Consider the following 12,541-nt stretch of genomic DNA (forward strand, 5'->3'; position numbering starts at 1 on the left):
TGTGATTGTATGTGAGTCCTGTGCAAACCTTGGACCCAGCAGCATGTTAGGGACAGAATGTGGGGACTCAGGTCTCCCTGACTGAAGCCCGGAGATGCTGACTGCATGACCTCCAGGGCTGACAGCCTGGAGACCCAGGGAGGGCGCTCTCCACCACCACCTTCACCCCCAGCATCCCGGACATTAGGCCGATGCTCACCAGAGAGCTTCCCACCTCTGGCCCCTACCACCGCTAAGCTCCAGGAAAAGGGGGCAGGAGGGGACTCTCCACCGCCAGAGGAACGGTAGGTTTCTTCTGGTGGCTGTATCCCCGAGGTTAGTGACCTCAGCTCCACTCTCTAAAGTGGAGCAGCCCTCTGAGAGGAGGAGGCTCTTGCGGGGGGCGAGGGGGCTCTGGAGCTTTTTCAAGCTTTCACTCGCCCCTTGAAAGCTTTGCCTGAGCAGGACGCTGTTCTCAGGAACTGTTTCCAACCAGGTTCCCTGGCGGGAGGCGGGGGTGGGGGGGGCAAAGCCCAGGGGATGAGCAGGACTGAGAGGGATGAAGTTCCTCTCGGGCCTCGACCTCGGCTTCCCGGGATGCCCACAGCTAAAGTGGGGGAGGGCTCTCCCTTCCACGACTGGTCCCCGCGGACCCTCTGGCACCAGGCTCCCCAGGGCCTGCGAACTGCGCGCCCGGAGACTTCTCGCAATCCGGATGCCATAGGCATAGAAGGCCTGGGCTTGGGCTAAGAAAGGAACCTTCTGCCACCGATGTCGGGGTACAGGGGATGCAGCCCCGAGCCAGGAGAAAAGTGAAAGGCGGGATGACACACACAGAATCGAGGCAAACACCGTTGCCGGGGACGAAACTCCGCGCCTGGGGCAGCAGGGAAGAAGAAAACACGTGTCTAAAGGAAATAAAAAGCCTGGGGTTGAAGGCGGGGGCTGCTCCTCGCCCCTCACCTCCACTGCCGGCACGGAGGGTTCCGAGTCCCTGGCACTGCTCTCCGCGAGCTCCTCCTTCCCTCTCCGCTGGGCCGGTGAGCGGCGGCCGCCGGCGCCCCAGCAACAGCTAGATGTCAGGCGAAGCCCAGAGCGCCGCGCGCGGGGAAGGGAGGGGAGGAGAGGGGAGGAGAGGGGAGGCGGGAAGGGGAGGGGTGGGGCGGGGAGCGCGCGCGGTCTCGGCCAGTGCGGGAGGGGGATGGGGGTGGGCGGGCTGAGCCCGGGGACGGCGCGGGAGGGGGGAGGGAAGGGGGGCAGCTGTGGGCAGCGAGCCTGGCTCGGCCGCCAGCACTAAAGATGGAGAGGCGCCGGGGCCTCGCAGGGGAGGGGGCTCGGCGTTGACGTGGGACGCGGCGGAGGCGCCGCAGCCGGTGGTGATTTGCTAACCTCGCAGCAGAGAGGAGTTGAGGGCGATGAGAGCGGGTACTGCGAACTGCCGGGCGCTGCCGCCGCTGCCGCCGTGATACCGAGAGCAACAGTTCCCAGCAACACCCCTCCCCGACACAGGCACACACCCCCAAGAGGCACGCACACCCACCCCCAGCGCCCGGCTCGGCAGCGGTGAGTGAGGGGCCGGGGAGGGGCGCACCGCTCAGCGGTAGGCGCGCCCCGGGGCGCCCCGGGGCTGGAGCGGTCCGAGGGGCGCGCTCCCTTCGGCCACTCGGCCGCCGGGCTGGTGCCTTATTTTATTCGGCTTGTTCCCTTCCTGCTGCGGCAGCCGTCGCCACCGCCGGTTGGGGGTCGGCTAGAAGGGGAGCCCCGGCTGTCAGCTTGGGCGCAGCTGCCTCCCCAACCCTTCCTCTCTAGGGCACGGTCGGGGTGAGAGGTGGGGGGCAGAGCGGTCTTGGGGGGGGTGCTGGAGGCGCGAGCGGAGGGTCGGGGAACCGGAGGCTTTGTACCACCAGGGGCCGGCGGAGGAGCGGCGAGCGGGTGGGTGCTCATATGTATGCGGACCGGTGCGCGGGCGCGATAGGGTTGTGCTTTATTTGTGTTTATTCGCCGGCCGGCTGGGAAGCTAGAATCCGAGGAACCGAGGAGTGGATCTGGGGGCGGAGGGGAACAAGACTCGGATTCACTTGGGTTTTGCTTTCTCTTTGAAAAACGTGGTGGGCTTTTTTTTTTTTTCCTGATTGGACTTGACCCCCCCACACACCCTTTTTGGGGGGGAGGGGCGTCCGTGGCGGAGCCCCAGACCCTCCTCGTCTCTGGGCGGGACCGGCCGTGGCGCCAGAGCTCGCTGTGCGCTCCGGGCCGCGCTCGGTGGGTGCCCCGGCTCTGCACCTGATGCATTCGGGACGCGTTTCCCAGCCCGGCGCGCCGGCAGCTCGCTCGCACAGCCCCTCCAACGCTCCCGCACGCGCTCGAAATGCGCACCATCTCGCCCGCCGCGGACCCACGGGAACGCACCGACGCGCTGTGCGGCGATTCACTCGCCCGCTCCCCGGGACGCTTGTAGCGTGCCCTGGCCGGGCACCCTGCCTGTCGCTGCGGGGGGTCACGGCCCTGGGTCGGAGAGGGAGGGCCAGCAGCTCCCTGCTCGCCGTTCCTTCCACAACTCGCTGTCGGGCTTTTGTGCTTCCCCTTCGCCGCGGGGCGGGTCCGCCGCCTCGCGCTCTCGCCCAGGCGTCCAGCCTGCCGGGACTCTCGCCTTTCGTCCGGGTCTCTTTCGCTTTCCCTCTTCCCTAATCCGCTCCTTTTCTCTCTGCCGTCTGGCTCCCCGAGAAAAGTTGCTTCCCCAAGTTTGCCGAAGTCGCTCTCAAGTCTCCGTGGGGGTGGCGGGGACTGGGGGCGTGTGGGAGCCAGATCGATCCCCGGGAGCTCCAGCGGCTGAGCGCCGGAGTTCCCCCGCGCCGCACGGCTGAGCGCTGCAGCCGGCGCCCACCTGATCCCGGGCGCAGAGCCGTGGGTGGGGTCGGCTGCCCGAGAGCACCCTGATTTCCCGCAGGACCCAGGGCGCTTGCTTTGGGGAGGGAATTCGGGTGGCCCAGCTTCCATTCTCTCGAAGGCCCCTCCTCGTTCTCCGAAGCCCCTGGGTCTGAAGGCAAGCGCACGCACGGTGGCAAGGCGCGGAGGAGTGGCAGTTCCACTCTGGATGGCCTTAGTCCCCACCCCAGGGTGGGCAGCAAAAGTGTCTTGACTAGCCCTCCTGTTAACCCTTTCCTCGTGAGATCTGTGGCTCTGGAGCCAATAGGGCTCCTTCTGGGGGCGGAGGCAAGCCCTGTTTGGAGAGCCAGGGAGAGCCAGCCTTCTCGGTGCTTCCACTTCATTTCACTGTGGCGTTGGCCCCAGCAAGGCGGGGGGGCGGGGGTACCTGGGTCTGGGTGATGTTTTCCTAACACTTTAAACCGGCGAGGGAGTCCCAGAGCCCTGTTACTGATCCCAACAACGCTTTGGGGGAAGCCTTTGTCTCCCAGCCTCCTCTCTCTTCATACTGGTAGACGCTGGGTCGGGTCTCACTTCTGGTGCCTCCAAGCCATGTCCAGCACGAGTTGCTGCTCGTGGGCACAGGACTTTGGAGCATGGGACATGCTTGGAGTTCATGTACTTCGCTTGTGAGCTGCTGGCTAGAGGGGTGCATATTTCCTGTGACCTCTTCTAGGTCTTTTATGACCTCTTCTCCCGCATCTGATAGATCTCCTTGCCCACTGGGCACTTGTGGGCAGGAGGTAGGTGTGGCATGTCCTAGAAGCATGTATACACGTGCTAACTGTGCCTCTCTGGTTGCTGCGTTGCACACACATGCCCACGCACACGCGGTCCAGATTTCCGATTGCATGTGCAGTAGCTCCGAGGCACCTCTGCGTGGAAGTAAGCCAAACTAGCGTGAGGGTTATGTGTGTTCCCATTGGTGCCTGGGGGGTGGGGTCAAGGTGTCCGTGGGTCAGTCTCTTGAAGCCCTGAGAAGAGGGCAAGGGCAGAGGCTGGAAGGTACTGCTTGGCCGTGGGAGGGCCGGAGAAGGTACAGCCTAACTGGTAGATTGCCGTGGGCCAGGTCTATAGGCCGCACGTCTCAGGTGGGCTTGCCTGTGTTCCTCCGGTTGCCGCAGCAAGGCAGGATGTAGGAAAACTTTGTTTAGAAGATGAGGCTTACTGCATAGGGGACTTGAGAGTGAGATCCTGGCTCTCATGGACTAAAAGAAGGGCTGAAACTCTTAAAGGGCAAGCTGACTCTGCCTCCTAACGCATATGGGCCTTGTTGCGTGTCTGGGAGGCTCTGTTCTCAGGCTTCAGGAAAGCCCAGGACTCACAAGGCTTCACTGTAATTCCCATTTCACTTCAGCCAACAGACATCACAGAGCAGTGAATGAGGTATATGCTGGAGCAGAACCTTCTCTTTACCCTCCTCATACCTGGGCTCCCAAGGGCACATGTGCAGAGTTCTAGGAAGCTTCCTCCCACCCCCATCACAACAGCCGAGACTGTCTCACAGGGAGGGGGGCCTATGGAGGCGCTGTGCTGTTGGGCGCCTTCTTTTTAGAGACACTCATCTGTCTTCTGTCCTCTCATCTCATTTCCCGCCCCTCCCTTATCCCCCGTAGCCCTCTCCGTTGACCCAGGACACGCATCCAGCCCCGCCACGCAGAGCCAGGAAGGAAAGAGAGCCTCATGCCTAAGCCGAGGGGAGCACCATGGATCTGACAAAGATGGGCATGATCCAGCTGCAGAACCCCAGCCACCCCACGGGGCTCCTGTGCAAGGCCAACCAGATGCGGTTGGCGGGGACGCTGTGCGACGTGGTCATCATGGTGGACAGCCAGGAGTTCCATGCCCACCGGACCGTGCTGGCCTGCACCAGCAAGATGTTTGAGATCCTCTTCCACCGCAACAGCCAGCACTATACGCTGGACTTCCTCTCGCCAAAGACCTTCCAGCAGATTCTGGAGTACGCGTACACGGCCACGCTGCAAGCCAAGGCGGAGGACCTGGACGACTTGCTGTACGCAGCCGAGATCTTAGAGATCGAGTACCTAGAGGAGCAGTGCCTGAAGATCCTGGAGACCATCCAGGCCTCAGACGACAACGACACGGAGGCCACCATGGCAGATGGTGGGGCCGAGGAGGAAGAGGACCGCAAAGCTCGGTACCTCAAGAACATCTTCATCTCGAAGCATTCCAGTGAGGAGAGCGGGTATGCCAGTGTGGCCGCGCAGAGCCTCCCGGGACCCATGGTGGACCAGAGCCCTTCTGTCTCCACCTCGTTCGGTCATTCGGCCATGAGTCCCACCAAGGCTGCGGTGGACAGCTTGATGACCATAGGACAGTCTCTCCTCCAGGGAACGCTCCAGCCTCCCGCGGGGCCCGAGGAGCCGACTCTGGCTGGAGGCGGGAGGCACGCTGGGGTGTCCGAGGTGAAGACGGAGATGATGCAGGTGGACGAGGTGCCCGGCCAGGACAGCCCTGGGGCCACCGAGTCTGGCATGGTGGGCGCCGTGGGGGACAAAGTTGAGGAAAGGGGCAAAGAGGGGCCCGGGACCCCGACTCGGAGCAGCGTCATCACCAGCGCCCGGGAGCTGCATTACGGGCGTGAGGAGAGCGCGGAGCAGCTGCCGCCTCCCACCGAGGCCGGCCAGGGCCCCCCGGGCCGACCCGAGCACACTGCACCCCCAGCCGAGAAACACCTGGGCCTCTATTCCGTGTTGCCCAACCACAAGGCCGACGCCGTGTTGAGCATGCCGTCCTCAGTGACCTCGGGCCTCCACGTGCAGCCTGCCCTGGCCGTGTCCATGGACTTCAGCACCTACGGGGGGCTGCTGCCCCAGGGCTTCATCCAGAGGGAGCTGTTCAACAAGCTGGGGGAGCTGGCTGTGGGCATGAAGTCCGAGAGCCGGACCATCGGGGAGCAGTGCAGCGTGTGCGGGGTGGAGCTCCCCGACAACGAGGCTGTGGAGCAGCACAGGTAGGCCCTCTCGGGTCCTGCACCCCGCACCCCAGCCCCGGCCCTCTGCCTTGCACACCCCGCCTTCAGATACCCAGCTACCCCCGCGCCTGGGGCCTGGCTGCCCTGGCCTCCCTGCTCTTTGTAAAGAAACCCCCATTTTTTCCAAGTCCTGGCTTGGGTGGGGGGACGTACTCTTCAGATGTGGCGAGAGGGCCTGGGGTCTTTCCCTAAGCATCGGGGAATCCTCGGGCACAACTCTTCTCTCGCTTTTCATTTTTGGGTGCCCATTTAATGGTTTTTCTGCTGTTGGGTCTGGTCGCCTTTGCCTGGAGTGACTAATACGCTGGAGGGAGGGAGAAGAGGAAGTGGGATTGGGGAAGGGGGTCTCCCCCCGCCTTTCCATGGCCATGTTGCTGGGTTTCAGGGACACAGGTGCCCAGGTCCCCGGGGAGCGCTCCCCGCCAAGGCTGGCTCTGGGCAGCTCCAAGCTCGGGAGGGGCTGATGTGAGCAGCTGCGGGTTCCACGCGTCATTCCTGGTGGACATTTATCACCAGGAACGTGGCTTCCTCTCCTGCCTCGCCTCGTTCTCTGCCCCTGCAAACACATTTGGAGGGAGTTGATTTACATTCAAGGGGGAAGGATGGGTATGAGCGTCGGGATTCTGCAGCCTGCTGTCTTACTCTCATCCCATCTCTGCTCATGGTGAATTAAATGCGACTCGGGGCCAGTCCTGGCTCCCCTCTGGCTTCCGTTTCTTTCTCTGTGAGATGACCATTCGTTGAACTCTCATGGCATGCCTGGTTCAGGACCGAGTGCTTTACCTGGGGCCACGTTTTTGTTACAACAGTCCTCTGAGTTGGGGCGGCAGGGCAGGTGCTTGTCTTTCCCATAGGAAGATGCTAAGACCCTTTCCCGGGGTCACATAGATGGTAAGAGACGGGGCTGGATTCAAATTCAGGTCTTAGCCTCCTTGCACTTGGCCGCCTCTCAGAGTGGCGTAGCTCTGGAGAGGATCGAGTCTACACAACACAGGGTTTTGAGAATCGCTCCTCTTAAGTGGAGTGAATATGGACAGAACCCATTGGGTTCTGGTTTGGCTGGGTTTGGCTTTGAAGGGTTTTGGGCTTTGACTTGGATGTGTTGTAACGACGTACCCATCATTCTACCTTCTGGTCCCTGGGTCCGGTGAGCGGGGTCAGGAAGGCCACTTTCATTGTCATCCACGATAGTATTTCCCGCACGCCCTCTCTCCTGCTGTTTTGCCGATCTTGGGTGGGTTCCGCCCTTCAGCAACCCTCTTCCTCTACCCGCTGCTCCTGTACCTGAACAGGGGCCGGGGTGCAAGTGAGAGGGTGTGGGGGCTGGGAGGCATCTGGAGGTCGGCTTGTCACCCCATGCCCAGCCGGAAGCTGCTCCGGCCCTGCCTGATGGGTGGCTGTGAGACTGACTTTGTGGAAAGTGCCGCTGAGCTAAATGTAGCCGAATTTCTCCTGTGAACAGTAACGTCCAGTGAAGTGTGTCTTCCTGATGCTCGTGCCGCTCGGAAATAGACGGAGGATGCGCTTGTTTTTGCTCAAACTTTCCCAAAGGGGAAAACCCCCCTCCCCAACCTTGACCAGACACATCTAGCATCTTCCCCGGATGTGAATTCTCTTAGATACGTGCTGTGAGGAGTGGCGTATGGCAGAAAGTCATTTTATTCTTGGGTCTCCTTGGGTCCTGCTGGGCTACAGGAGATACCACCCTCCTGGGAGGTCCAGGCTCCCATTCTGTGGGACCTGCTGTCTGGGCAAAGGCGGAGGAGGCCTGGCTACGTTACGTTCCCCGGGGAATGGGCCGTGGAACTAGCCACGTCTCCATGGGAGCTTGGGATCACGATGTAACCTTTTGGAGCTTTGTTTTACTCTTTTTTTTTTTTTTTTAAGACTTTATTTATTTGACAGACAGAGATCACAAGCAGGCAGAGAGGCAGGCAGAGAAAGAGGGGGAAGCAGGCTTCCTGCTGAGCAGAGAGCCCAATGCGGGGCTCGATCCCAGGACCCTGAGATCATGACCTGAGCTGAAGGCAGAGGCTTTAACCCACTGAGCCACCCAGGTGCTCCTCTTTTACTCTTTTTAAAATGGAGATGGGGCACCTGGGTGGTTCAGTGGGTTAGGTGTCTGACTCTTGATCTCTGCTCAGGTCTTGATCTCAGGGTCATGAGTTCAAGCCCCGGGTTGGGCTCCATGCTGGGTGTGGAGCCCAACTTAAAAAAACTCACATGGAGATGGCCTGTAGAGGATGGTGCTGAATTGGCAAACTTCCAGAAATCCCTAGAGCAGCCAGCGAGGGGCACATAGGAAGTGTGCAGGTGACCACAAAACCTTCGGTCCCCCATTTTGTTCGGGTCTCTGTCTCCACTCTGAATTCTAGAATGTAATGTCCACAGCGCTGCCTTCCCCCGGGGCCGTGCTGGCCATGAGGCAGTGTGGAGAATGGCCCTGTCCCTGTGAGCTTATGAAGGGAAGGCGCTGGTGCAGGGATCCTCGGTTGTGGGCTGCTGACATGGCAGGGGTGCGTTTGACTGAGGGAGGAAAGTCAGCTGCTGCAGCCCAAGAAACGAGAGCCTCAGGCAGGGCCTTGGGTGGAAGCTGTGGGGACTGAAGACATCAAGGAAAGGAGAAGGTGTTCCTGCAGCCGCCCTCTGGCTCCCGGTCAGATGCACTTTGTGGGGGGCTTTTCCCCTCTCCCTCAAAACTCCCGGATTAAGATTAAACTCCCTAATTCCTGTTCTCCTCTGTACCTCCCTGCACATCCCAACCACGGGTACAAGCAAGAGGGCAAGACTGAACCATCAGAGGGGGAGGTTTTGGCGTCCGGATGCTGGGCAGTTGGCTGTAAACATAGCAACGAACGTGAGAGAACAACAAGCGACAGGTTTCGTTTTTATTTTACTTTTAAGCCACAGACTAAAGCGTTGCTGAAGATTAAGTATCCAGCAGGTCTTGTTGCCTGGATCCTTGTGGAACAGAAGGGCGAGGAGAGGAGGGAGGGGGAGAGTCAGGGAAGCCGGAGGGAGAGTTCCTCTGAATCCTGCCACTGGGTCGCCTCAGCCCCAGGCTGGTGAGAGGGAGCCGGAGCCTCCGACAGAGTAGAACAGGAAGGTCGTGGTCCCCGCGGTGTGCGACAAGGACGCCCAGGCAGCATCACCTGTAGTCAGGGACCCGTGGAAAGACAGGGCAGAGGCTCCTTGGGTAAATTAAATGGGGCTCACTTACCTGAAGGATCCAGAAAGTCAGAAGACCCAAAAGGCCAGCCACACTCTCCAGACAGATGAGGAGCAAGTTCTGGGCGCCACAACCTTCTTCTCCAGTGTGCTCCCATCGCCGAGGACAGTACCTGAGGGAGGGAGGGTCACAGCCGGCTCCTGGAGGACCGGACTCCTTCTCTAGGTTCATCTCTCTTTCTCTGTCTCTGAAAGACCGGGGCTGCTCTGCGTGTCGGCTTAGCTGGATCTGATAAACCAGGGATGAGCTAGGGACTGGCTCAGCTGAACCCGGGGCCCCTTCTCCTTCTCCGAGTTAGACACACCGGTTGCTAACACTACAGCAGGCGGTGTGGTTGACTGAGGTGTGAACACAGTCCTCATTCCCGGCCCTCAGTCTCCGTCTGACTCTGTTTCTGAATTCTCTGCTGCAGGGTCAGAGCCAGGCCTCGTTGCCCCGGGGGCCTCTGGATCTCCTCCAGCAGACCGTTCGCCCGGCCACAGCGTGACCCTGTGCACACACAGTAGGAACTCTTGCCTGGTTCTCAAAGGGATGCTCGGGAAACACAAGGAATGATCTCAGCCAGGTCCCCAGGCCCACATGTGCTACCCTTCCCAGAGGCTTCTTGGGGCCGGCTCTAGGGTGCCCGAACCAAGTAGTTGAGATGACAGATTTCTGCCTGGCCCTTTGCCTTGGTCTCTCTCAGGTGGCCAGCTGCTCCGTTTTCAGCGGTTGACCAGAGGGCCAGCAGCTGTTGACCTTGGTTTCGGCCACTTTGGGGAGCTCAGCGGTTGCCCTCACTCTTCTGGGTCGCCTCTTATCATTCTGCCGGCTTTAGGTGCCTCTGAGGTCAAAGCCAGCTCTGCTGGGAACCAGTGTGCCAACAGCAGTCATAGTCACAGTGCCTTTGATCAGTGGTAGCTCTCTCTTTGCCAGGCACTTTTCGTGACTTTCTCGCTGTCCACCCCGCAGCCTCCCCTACACGGGCTTGGTCAGGTCCATCATCCCCTATCTGAATGTGAGGTCTGAGAAGCTCTGAAAGCTAAAAAGGTTTTGTGTAACCCATGGAGTGGCAAAACCTGATCGGAACTGATGGGAGGCTATATTTATCCCGTCTATTTTGAATATTCATATGTTTCGTTGCAAAAATATTAATGTGTTTGATTACAGAGTGCTTCCTTAGACTCCTTCGAGACTGGCAAATGCTTGTAGGTCTGTAGTAGCTTCCTAAAATCCCAACAGTTTGGCTTTCTGGAGTACCCACGGGTTTTGGATCAGGGATCGTGGACCATTTTTATTTAGCTCCACCTTGCAGACGAGGAAAAGGAGCTCTGGAGCCAGTAAGTGACTTGCCCAAGGTCACGTAGCTATAAATGGATAGGGTCAGGAGCCCGGCTCCCCTTCCGATGCCCAGTCCTGAGTGCTCTGCGCCAGGCCATATAAGCACATGGACACTGCTGTCCTGGGGCGGGTCCATCTGACCTAGTCTTTGGGTGCCAACACCTTGCTCGGATATCACCATCGGGGGCCACGGCTATCTTCCTTGACGTCAGTCCTAAAGGTCAGGTAGAGCCCGACTTCTCTGAGTGGCTATTTGTGGCTGTTCTGTCATTCACAGAGTTGCTCAAATCCCTTCTGAATCCATTTCTATTTCCAGGAAGTGCCCTTTTGGGGGTGATGAATGACTTACGTTTATCTCCTCCCGGGACTCCTGGAAATCTGGCCTTTGGAGTGGTCCTTAGTTGTGGAGTTGGGAAGACGGCAGGAGGCTCGGTGGGTGTTTGCTGTGCCCGGCCGGCGGCGGGGGTGGGGAGGCCAGGCCTCTAGACTCTGCCGTGGTTTTTAGCTCTGTGATCATTGTCGGGCTCTTTTTCCTTCTGAGCTTAATTCCTTCGTTTGTAAAACGAGGTGCTCAGATGTGCTGTTTCTGGATTGTTGAGTTCTTTAAGAAGTTCCCTTAACCCCTTGTGCATGCAGTTACATCTTCGTGGGGTCCTTTTGGTGAATTGCGTTTGGCTCCATGTTGGATTGGCAGTCAGCCAGCTAAAATAGGGGCTCCCTCTGATTTACTCCTGTCCACTCCGGCTTCATTTTTTAATACTTACAGAGTCAGCTGGGCTCCAGACTGACCTCTGGGGCATTTTGAAGATGATTTCTTTTATTTTCTTTCCAGTGCAGGGAAGGGGCCCTGTTCTCTCATCTCAGTGAGAAAAGTCCCATTTTAATTTGCTGTCACTATTGGATGGAGCTGCTAATTGCTGGAGGGAGAGGAAGGAAGAACGCCTCAGCTCAACGACACGTTCCGCCCGCTTGTTCTAGGAACTCTATTTATGAATCTTTAAAATAGTGATTATCCTAAACTGTTAAAATCAAACTCCATTCACAACTCTTTCATTTCTTGCTAATTCAGGGGAAAAACATTTCCAATCACTTTAATGTTTTTTAAATTAATGACTTTAAAACAAGTTCAGCTGAAAGACTTCAGAATCTTGCTAAATGAGCACAGGCGAGCCTCACTGTGCCCCTTGGAGGGTTCCTGAATTATCCGTGGTAACGGAAGGTTTTCTTGAAGGTTCTGTTTCCGTGGCGTTGGGTGGAAGCCCTGACTCTTTTGGTTGGGGTGCCTGGGTGGCTCAGTGGGTTGAGCCTCTGCCTTTGGCTCAGGTCATGATCTCAGGGTCCTGGGATCGAGTCCCACATTGGGCTCTCCGCTCAGTGGGGAGCCTGCTTCCCCCCCACCCCGCCTGCCTCTCTGCCTACTTGTGATCTCTCTCTCTGTCAAAAAAATAAGTAAAATCTTAAAAAAAAAAAAAAAAAAATTCGCCGAGGCATCCCCACTGCTCTACCTCTGACATTTTCCACATAGTAAATGTGTATTTTGAGCCAATTAGGCTATCTGGGCCTGAATCCCGATTTTACCACGTAGCAGCTGTGTGACTGTGGTTGTGTTTCTTAACCTCTCTGTGCCTATTGGCTCCTTAGTAAAACGGGCGTAATAACAGTTCCTACCCACTGGGTTGTTACAAGGATTCACTGGCAAACATTTGTCCAGTGCAAGGAATGGTGGCACCGAGTAAATGCTCCGTGTGTGTTCACTGTTGTGTTTTTACGGCTCTTCTTGTGACATGGCACACTGGCCGTGCAGGGGAGGAAATGCATCCGTGTTGGTCTGGGGCCCGCTTTCCCCCAGATGTGTTAGTTCATATAGTGCCATTGGGGGCCGATACGCCCTGAGCACCTGCATTCCGCAGCCCCCCCCCCCCCCGCCCCCAGGAGCTGATCTCTTGTACCCTGGTGGCCAGGGTACTCTTTGTCCCATTGACCCGTGGCCTGATGAGTCATTCCAGTTCTCATTTAAATTTAGCTGGGCAGCGCTCCACCGGCTTGGGTTCCAAATGCCGAGCAGGCTCACCCAGGGTCCAATAGCCCGTGCC

At 58.6% G+C, this 12,541-nt stretch overlaps 1 protein-coding gene across 4 annotated transcripts in view; it reads left to right on the plus strand.

The window, feature by feature from the left end:
• Nucleotides 1-222: 222 nt before the first annotated feature.
• Nucleotides 223-12,541, plus strand: part of ZBTB16 (zinc finger and BTB domain containing 16) — a 122,470-nt gene continuing 110,151 nt past the window's right edge. Inside the window, exons 1-2 of one of the 4 annotated variants that reach the window (XM_032838434.1) lie at nt 223-284; nt 4,521-5,878. In XM_032838434.1, coding sequence (XP_032694325.1) covers nt 4,611-5,878 — 1,268 coding nt within the window. In that variant the 5' untranslated portion in view covers nt 223-284; nt 4,521-4,610. Of the gene's footprint in view, nt 285-1,240; nt 1,543-1,602; nt 1,912-4,174; nt 4,291-4,520; nt 5,879-12,541 lie in introns of those variants that run through there. The other 3 variants (XM_032838430.1, XM_032838433.1, XM_032838431.1) reach the window with 3 other exon arrangements.

The sequence above is a fragment of the Lontra canadensis genome, unplaced genomic scaffold, assembly GCF_010015895.1.
Source record: "Lontra canadensis isolate GAN:19392208 unplaced genomic scaffold, GSC_riverotter_1.0 scaffold104, whole genome shotgun sequence".
NCBI classification, from domain to species: Eukaryota; Metazoa; Chordata; class Mammalia; order Carnivora; family Mustelidae; genus Lontra; species Lontra canadensis.